This window comes from Protomyctophum parallelum, assembly GCF_964188405.1.
Source record: "Protomyctophum parallelum genome assembly, chromosome: 5".
NCBI lineage: Eukaryota > Metazoa > Chordata > Actinopteri > Myctophiformes > Myctophidae > Protomyctophum > Protomyctophum parallelum.
This window is the reverse complement of record NC_139702.1, coordinates 35,334,187-35,344,186: the sequence shown is the minus strand read 5'-3', so window position 1 is coordinate 35,344,186 and position 10,000 is coordinate 35,334,187. Positions and strand designations below refer to the sequence as shown.

The 10,000-nt window shown below is 43.0% G+C and overlaps 1 protein-coding gene across 3 annotated transcripts in view; it reads right to left on the bottom strand.

Moving 5' to 3' along the window:
* LOC310858901 (long-chain fatty acid transport protein 1-like) overlaps positions 1-4,728 on the bottom strand; it is a 13,326-nt gene extending 8,598 nt beyond the window's left edge. The window contains exons 1-4 of one of the 3 annotated variants that reach the window (XM_083765201.1): positions 4,568-4,728; positions 1,062-1,254; positions 766-904; positions 152-407 (exon numbers count right to left, since the gene is read on the bottom strand). In XM_083765201.1, coding sequence (XP_083621327.1) covers positions 152-407; positions 766-904; positions 1,062-1,231 — 565 coding nt within the window. In that variant the 5' untranslated portion in view covers positions 1,232-1,254; positions 4,568-4,728. The remainder of the gene's footprint in view (positions 1-151; positions 408-765; positions 905-1,061; positions 1,255-4,567) is intronic. The other 2 variants (XM_083765203.1, XM_083765202.1) reach the window with 2 other exon arrangements.
* Positions 4,729-10,000: the final 5,272 nt, after the last annotated feature.

Genomic DNA, 10,000 nt, shown 5'->3' with positions numbered 1-10,000 from the left:
ATGATTTTGGCTCGTCAGAAATTTTCAGTAGCACCGAAGAGCCGACTTTAGGACGGTACCCCCGAACCTCAAATGACGTCACATTGTAGGCTCTACAGAGCCGAACCGACTTTTATTCGGCTCTAAAATAGGAGTATGAATCGCCCCTTACCTTCAGAAAGCTCTGTCCCAAACACCACGGCCTGGGCCCTCGATGCTTCCAGACAGTGAAGCAAGGGATCTTTTCTCAAATTGTGGTTGATGAGCGCAGCCTCCACACCAATCATAGCCAGGCCCAACCACAGAGCCACCAGCTCTGGGCGGCTTTCCAAGTACAAGGCCACCACGTCCCCCTGTGTCCAGCCCTGAGCCAGTGCCCAGTGGGCCACAGCGTGGCACCTCTCTGCCAATTCCTTAAAACTCCACACCTGGGATTGATATGAATATCAATATTATCACATTGTTTTGATATTGTGTATTCTCATTGTTGTAAAGCAATTGTAGTAAAATTAAGATAATTGTATTAGCGTCAAAGACCTGAACCACTTAAGTAGCCATGGAATAAGCAGGCTAATGTACTGATACAAGTCTATAAAAAGAAGAAGAAGAAGAAAATAAATAAAGGTTTAGGGTAGTCCATTTAAACTGCTGCAATGAAATCACCAGGTTTATTTATTGTAATATAATTATGCATTTGGACACTCTCTCAGAGTTAAATGAACACTGGAGGATTTAACTGTGTAATATTTGTACATATATCTACATGCAGCCTGCTGGAGCCCTTACCTCTCCCGTGGCCTCACACACCAGGGCAGGCTTGTCTGGGTACAGCGCCACCGTCTGGGCAAACAGAGCAGGGATGGTGCAGCCGCTGCGCACGTGTCTCTTGAGGGCAAACTTCACCCTCAGTATCACAACCAAACAGCTGCCACAACAAGGGGAGCACCGGAAATGAATTCACATTTGTGTATAACACACGCACGCGGGCATGCACGCACTCATGCGCGAACACACACACACACACACACACACGCACACGCACACACGCACACACACACAGCACAGTCGCACTCACTACTTACCGAAGATCTCTCTTGATGGTTCGAAGAGCTACATAGAGGAACCTCCAGGTGCCCCTCAGGGTCATGCTGAGCCCCAGCCCAGCCAACAGACTCCACAGCCAGGGGAGGGAGCACAGCCTGCACAGCCCCATGGAGCTCAGGCACACTGCAATACTAACCATCAGAAGCATAGCGGTGGATGGGACGAGAAATTCTGAGAACAAGAAAATACAAATTAACAGGGAGGACAAACAGGAAGGGATACATTTAACCTGGCACCTATACTGTCTCGTGTGTGTGTGTGTGTGTGTGTGTGTGTGTGTGTGTGTGTGTGTGTGTGTGTGTGTGTGTGTGTGTGTGTGTGTGTGTGTGTGTGTGTGTGTGTGTGTGTGTGTGTGTGTGTGTGTGTGTGTGTGTGAGAGAGAGAGAGAGAGAGAGCGTGAGAGACGGGGGCAGAGAGACTTAGGCCTCTTTTAGACGGGGACCATCTCCATATAACACGTCAAAGTCCTGTTGCGTTCTCATTTTTTCTTACCCTTTACACGAGAACGCACACGTTATGATATGATGTGCTATTTTGCTATACTGTCGCTAGGTGGCGATAACGGGCTGCCAAATAGACAGGTCACCCACGTACAAGAAGAAGAAACCTTCACGCAAGCCTGCGCAACACGGCTCTGGGCGCGCCACGGGATGGTATATATTGTATAATACATTAGGCTACATAAACACTGCTGCGCGGCTGCCGTCTATCACAAGGCTTTTTATTTACATCATGGTTTTACATTCAACATCGCTGATGAGCATCAGTTTGTAGGCGAGGAGGGAGGCTTGTTCAGGAACTCCATTATATCATAATGATATGGCTCTGCATCAATGTAATAAACATATGCGCTGTGAGCCATGATGTCATAAGTTTTGCGGATTCACCGTTTTGCCTGTTTATATGGAGACCATAGGAAACGGTGTTCTGAAAGATTTCCACTCTGGGAGGCAGTTTGACTTCGATGCGTTTTCACCTCCTGAGAACACCGTTCTCGTCTAAATGACAGCGCTAAACGGTACTTTATTTTGCCGTTTTTTATGAACACCATCCTCGTGTAAATAGCACCTTAGAGAGGGAGGTGCAAAGGTATGTGGAACTGAACATTATAGGCCTATGATTAAAATGTAAAATGCTCACTGTTGAAGGTGTGCATAGTATTTTATGTAGACATAGCACTCTATAGTGTAGTTTCATTGTGGTAGAGTGGCTGGATGGTAACCGCAAGGTTGCCAGTTCGAATCCGGGTTCCGCCCAGACTTAGTGTTGAAGTGTCCTTGAGCAAGACACTGAACCCCTAATTGCTCCTGGTGATGTGCTGGTTGGTACCTTTGCATGGTTTCTGCCGCTATCGGTGTATGAATACATGTATGGGTGAATATAATGCACAATCTATATGTAAAGCGCCAAAGGCGCTATATAAATGCACCATTTGCTGTTAGATGGATGTTAGGTTCTTAGCTTATTATGATTCTTGATGAGTAGTTTGAAATTAAATGTATTTGATAAATGCCTAAATTGTAATTGTAAATTGTGTACTGTAGGCTATACTTAGTAGTCATTCTCTATATATTCACTATGCATGATTGCACGTCACCACTATAAACACGCACACACACACACGCGTGCGCGCACACACGCACACGCACACTTCTTCCGGGGCTTTGGGCGGTCCCCTCAGGAGACGCACACGGAAGCCTATTTATGGCCTGCCTGTAGTCCTCTATTTCTTGGTTGGCGAAGTGGGCGTGACTGACAATTGAGTGACAAGATGTTGACACAGACAAAGGCGCATTCTAGTGTAGGCTATAAGCTGCTGCGTTGCTACTTGGTTATCGAGTCATGACTGTCTAGTCGACTGGTTAACGTACGTGCCTTTGGAACGGGGAACCCGGTTTCGCCTCCCGGCCAAGGCTACACTAGTTTTGTTTTCGCCGACGACTTGCGCGACGGCCAGCTTACATCTGACGCTCTCCTCCGCGTCAGATGTAAGCTGCCGACAAGCATAAAAATGAAGTGTGTCACCCGGCGGTGAGAAGGAGAAGGAAATTTTTGATTGATTGATTTAAATATTTATTAACAGTTTGCAGAATTACAATACATTTCAAGCACAAACTCAATACAAAGACTGTTAACTGTGAGTGGACGGCCCAGGCCGTAGCGTAACGGTCTGGGCACCGGACTGGTGATCCAGTCGCGGTGTGCCGCGGGTTCGACTCCCGGACCCGACACGGCCTTTACCGCATGTCATCCCCCCATCTCTCTCCCGTTTCCTGTCAGCCTACTTTCTATCCCTTAAAAAATCAATAAAGGCGTAAGCCGCAAAAAAAAATATCTTTAAAAAAAAAAAAAACTGTGAGTGGACGACCCAATTAAGCATTACACTTGTTTACAACAACATTGTTCAATTCATAAAAACATTTAGAGACGTACAAATAGACACTTCTATATAGTTAAAGAACAGAACAGGAATTCATCATAAAACAATGTTCCCTGACTGGGAATCGAACCCAGGCCGCAGCGGTGAGAGCACCAAACCCTAACCACTAGACCACCACGGAGCAGGATGATGATGATGATGATGATGTTGATGAGAAGGGCTGTGGAGGCTGAAGAGAACGGGCTATTTTATAAAGTATAAAGTTATTTTCAATGTCATCAAGGATCAGGGTTACAGTAAATGACAATGTAATTCAGCCAGGGGTGCCATGGATGAAAAGATTACAGGGGTGATCTGAAGCAAACATGAGAACCACTGCTTTACATTTCTTCAGACGATTTTTCAATGTTTTGTTAACAATTTGGACAGAATGTTACTTCGAGGTGCCCAGTGCCCAGATATATTTTCTCCATCCACCAGCTGTCTAAAAACCCGGTTTTTCGGCTGCCGACAGCCGAGACTGTCGGCAGCGCAAAACGGGTTTCCGCTCCTGTGTGGCAGTACCCTCAGTCTACTTAGGCCTACTAGTATGATACCTGATGCATCCATAGCCTATAATGTTTATTTTATCTTCTGTAGAGTACTTTGGAAAAACAAAACATATCCAATCATGTCTATAGATGTTTTCAGCCTCTATAATGGCCTCAGATCAGTTCAGAGGCTATATCATCGACATCGCGCAAGCGCGCGCTCGCGCGCACACACACACACACACACACACACACACACACACACACACACACACACACACACACACACACACACACACACACTATTTTGATGAATTGAACAATGTGGACCCTGTTGTAAACAAGTGTAATGCTTAATTGGGTCGTTCACTCACAGCTAACAGTCTTTGTATTGAGTTTGTGCTTAAAATGTAGCCTACTGTAAATTCTACAAACTGTTAATAAATATTTCAATCAATCAATAAAACACGCACACACACACACACACACACACACACACACACACACACACACACACACACACACACACACACACACACACACACACAGCAGACACACCGGCGATGAGGTTTACCTGTCTGAAGAAATGATGTGACTCAAAGAATTCAAAGCTCTCTGGTCCAAAACTCCACCAAATCCCTTAAATAGCCTATATCCTATATCATCAGCAAGCAGCAACAGTTCGAAATTATAATAAACTATAGGCTAATAATTAGGCTACACGCCTCTGTTCAAGCCAAGGTGCAATGTCAAAATGCTCAAAAACTGAATGCTAAGGATTATCGAACAGGCGGAGGGCGTGGCAGTCAAGAATGGAGAAACGTCACAAAGTTGGAGAATTGTGCTTAGTAGGCATGGCCTAACATGTGTGACTCGATCATGTTTGTTCACTGGCGTCAAAATATAAATCAGTTGGGGGCGGGGTGTCAGGCTTGGTGTCAGGTAAGGCCAATGTGTCATACAGTAGACGTAGGCTACAGAACACAACAGATCTGGACTGGATCTTTCTTTCTTTCTTTCTTTCTTTCTTTCTTTCTTTCTTTCTTTCTTTCTTTCTTTCTTTCTTTCTTTCTTTCTTTCTTTCTTTCTTTTGTTTTTAAGATTTTGAGTTGACACATCAGGTAAAATGTCTGTTACAAAGCCAAATTTACCCAGGTCTAAAATGTAATGTCCTCCATGTTGGTGATTGCCAATGGATATAATTAGAACCATGTGAATAATTTAGCAAATAAATCTTCTGAAGTGTTATTCTAGTCAATTTGTGAGGGGTGCTAGCCCCTATGTCCAGCTTTTGAGGGTACACTATTTAAGCTGATACAGTAAATGGCTATAGTCTCTCCTGAAAATGTGTCACCTACCTGTTACATGCAGGAGTCTACCTGTCTCTCCAGCTCTTTAATAATCAGAACATATATTTTCAGGTATAGGTGACAAAATTTCAGCCAATCAGGAGAGAGAGCCATTTACTGTATCAGCTTAATTTGTATAGTGTACCCTCAAAAGCTGGACATAGGGGCTAGCACCCCTAAGAAAATGACAAGTATTGCTATAGTATTGCTATAAATTGACAAATGTATTATATATAGTGTTTGTTCAGTAACAGGAGTCCTGTTGCTGAACAAACACTATAGCAATACTTTTGTTTTCAGACATGATTGCAGTTGCCTCAATCCATCGGTAGAGGGAGTACCAAACAGCAACACGTTCACAATACGTGTGAACGAGGCCTAAGTCATATACGGTAGTCATTAGAGTTCTCAAACTCTGCCCGAACCCGACCCGGCCCGACCCGACATTTTAGGGCCGGGCCGGGCCTAAAATGTATGCTAATCGCTAGGGCCGGGCCGGGCCTGGGGCTCCATGGAAAAAAAAATATATATATTGAATTTGTTTAGAATAATAAAAATAATAGTTCTGTTCTGTCTGTTTGTGTATTTATCTATTATGAAGATGGTGCTGACTGGCGTTTCACTTTTACTCAGACAGAGTTCTCAAATTCTGCACAAACCCGAACAGGCCCGACCCGACCCGACATTTTAGGGCCGGGTCGGGCCTAAAATCTATGCTAATTAGTCGGGCCGGGCCGGGCCTAGGGCCTGATCAGTTAGGGCCCAGTTAGGGCCGGGCCTTAATTTTCGGGCCCGATGAGAACTCTAGTAGTCATCAATGTGATAATATTTCTTCACAATTAAAAGACACAGGCTCAGCATGGTTCCAAGTACACAAGTGTATTTTATTCGTTTTTATTTGTTTATGCAAGCAAGTTTTCGTTCCTATAGTTGGAAAAAAAGAAGCCACTGTCCAAAGCGGTTGGCACAGTTATGTACAAAAAAACGGACTGAGTCATGATAACAGCCTGCTACTATACTGTAAGCAACTCCATGTGAAATACAAAAAGCCTAGAGAGCTGCAGAGACAGAAGAGAGAACAGAACATAGAGAACCCAGTGTCCAAAACCACCAGCATCTCTCCCCATGTCAACCACCAGACTCAAACTCACCCCTGGCCACCATGCATGGATTCACTCAGTGGTTCTCAAACGGTGTACTTTCTAGGACCCCCAGTTTGATATATGCATTAGGCCACGGGCGCAGATTTGATATAATTTTCATATCTGGGATCCCAATCTAAAATGTTAAATTCTCTCAGTGTTAATTTTACTTGGATAGTGTACAATGGTTACAGACCAGTAAGGGTCCATTTGTTTTCATTTGTACACTCTGAGTTACAGAGCACTAAGGTCATTTCGACCTGTAAGGGTCTGTCAGGACCGCGGACTTGACATTGAGAAACCAGTGGATTGAATATCACTGTGATTGGTTCAAGTGTATTCGCCTGACAGCAGTGATGCTTGTACTAGATCAGATAAAAAATAATAATCAATTAATCATTTATCTATTTTGGGTACGTACATTTTGAACAATTTCAGAAAAGTGAAAATAGTTCATCCATCCAACTTGTAAACCTGCTATTTTCACTATTTCGATAGAATGATCTGCAATCAATAGTTGAAGCCCTAGTTCAGATCAAATTGTTTGTCAGGTATGGTGGCATGGTACCAGTGGCATGGGACCGGTGGCTTGGTTGGGACCAGTGGCATGGGAGTCACGCTATCTAATGAGCAAAAAGGGGAGTCACGTGGTATTTGGGACACTGGACAAATACATGGCGATACACAGATTCACCTTCACAAAAGGACAAGAGGCATTAAGGCTCAAACGAAACAGACGTCACATCCAGCTAGAGGACAGCGAGGACAGGGCCAGAGGCCTGCTCCAAAAAGAGCTCACGCCTTTTCTCGTCTTGTGAAATGTCCAGAGGAAATGGGGAGGAGTTTGGTCTCATTCACCACCTGGTCTGAACTTCCTTCAGTCGGTAAACTGAAAGAAATTCAACCTCGTCTGAGCTCAATTCAATAGTGATATACACTGCTTGTTGATAAAGGACGAATCCCCACTTTTTTATGGCCGTCAGGCAGGATACACCTCATGCCACATGTAATTCCTTGATTAATACTTGGTAGTGTGCTGAAAATAATAGATCTATAAGCTCGATATGAGCTCACAGATATTGTATTTTCGCTGAGTGACACCATCATGGATGGAGTGTCAATTAAGCATAAGACTGCATTGGGCTCAGGACACTGGATAGCCAGAACATTACATTATGCAGGAGTTTTGCAAACCTTGAGGCCAAACAATGGAAACAAACACAAATAAAAATGTCTCATGAGTTCTACAATCACAGATTCATGCGCGATATTGCATACAAATCCATCATGTGCTATCTGAGAACTTATGGGCGGTTTTGGTTCATCAAACTGCTCTAATATTCCTCTGGTGTTAAAAATACAACAGTTAGCAACAGGAATTGCGATACTGCACATTGAAAAGTGAATTAAGAAACAAAATTTGAAAGCAGGACAGTATAAAAGAAAACAAAAATAAAGCGTAATCAAAGAAAATTGCTTTTTTTGTTTAGTTGTATTCCGTATAACTAATAATTGAATGCATAACCATGCCACAAAGAACATCGAGATTCACTTTCATTTTTTTTTTCTTTTTTCTTTTTTTTTTTACCTAGTACAAGATGATCATTATTAATATCAATACCATCGTTGTTATTTTTATTTTCATTTTTTCCTCTGGTTATAACCAATGCAATGCTTCAAGACTATTCACAGGTCCCATGGTTGGGATTCCAATGCACTTATACATCGAGAGAGAGAGAGAGAGAGAGAGAGAGAGAGAGAGAGAGAGAGAGAGAGAGAGAGAGAGAGAGAGAGAGAGAGAGAGAGACAGAGAGAGAGAGAGAGAGAGAGAGAGAGAGAGAGAGAGAGAGAGAGAGAGAGAGAGAGAGAGAGAGCTCACCATGGGTCAATAATTGCACAAGAAACTAACATTTTTTTCCCTTTTTTTCAAATCCGAGGTTAAAAACACTGACAAGACATAACCATTGTCAGGCAATGAAACGATAGAATACTATTACTGCAAAACTAGACCGTTAAAAATACAGACTGTAACAGGGCCAGGCAGCTGAGACGGATGTCCACATGGGCCCCAGAGCTGCTTTCACATCCTTAGACGTCATTAGTCATGTTTCCATCCAAATTGAACCTCTTTTACCCTGGCCGCCCAATTGACGGAGTATAAACCATCTTCAGAGAACCTTTACGAAAGTAACGAAAGCCTTAGGGCTTAAGTGGGCAAAGTGAACATTGGGCAAACCGAAGTGGAGTTATGTGCTTCTACTGTGGCTTTTAAGATCAACTGAACAAACGAGGCGGCAGGCAAATATTATTATGATTTGTCACCAGCTAATGTGATCATTTTCCGACCTGTTTCAATATCACTTAGCTACTTAACTGGCCTCTTTTTGTGCCGTTGAAGTTGTTTGGTATAGCTTTGGTAATTCAATATATCACAATTCACATGCAAATGCTTGGATGGAAACATGGCTATTGCTGGTGTTGGTTCTAATGTCATGCAATGTTACTTTGGTGACACTAAAAGTAAAAAATAAAAATAAATAACTGAATGCGGTCTGATCTCCTCAAGGCTGTTTCAACAAGAGAGAAAGCACATTCAATATGGTCCCTTGAAGTTTAGGCAGAAATGACAGTTAAAATCTGCTGCTGAGCCAATAAAATGAAGCTATGGGCAGTTCCCTGATAACTAAGCCCATAGTCCTGACAGCCAAGCCAATAGTATGAATGGTACACAATGGGATCCTATGTGCGGCCACTCCATGTCAACATCAGATCTTGTGAGCATACTGTCACTGTGATCACTGTTTCTAGATTAGAACAGACAGGAATTATCAGGATGTGACATGAGGAAATGGTCCAATAAATACTGCAGTGCCAATGGGGCAAACAAATCTGTGCTTGTGGTCGCTTCTCTACTGGAATTAGGAGACTCACATGCTACTTGATCTCCTAAAACCCATGTGAAACAGATATGGGAAATCAATCAACGTTTGTGAGTCTTATATATGAGATCTTTGAAAAAGCCGGAACACTGAACCAGAAGCACGTATGCTGTCATATTACGGTTCACTACCATGGGCATGCCCACCTTCTGGAAACTCGGCACTACAGTTAATGCAGAGAACCTATAGAGTAGGAATTAGCAGGAAATGTCTTTTTTTCTCAGAGTCTACTTTGTTGGACAGCCAGAAGGAGATCAGATTCCTGCTGCAAGATCTTGTGTTTCCAGGTCAACCTTTGTTGAAAACCAAGGATTCCTTAAATCCAGATCCATGTCAGCGTGACAGAATGTGTTCCTCCAGACTCTGTATCGAATGGGAAACCATCATCTCGGCTGCCCCGCCCTAAGTGTTTCACATATACTGTATGTATAATATCTTTATACAGAATTATCTATGTACAGTGCTGTATACTCCCAACGTATTGATTTTTTTGTCCATTTTAAATGATCATTTCATATTTAAAAAAGTCGAAGAGATGAAAAATGGGTGAATTGTCGGAGAAAATAAGAAATGGCAG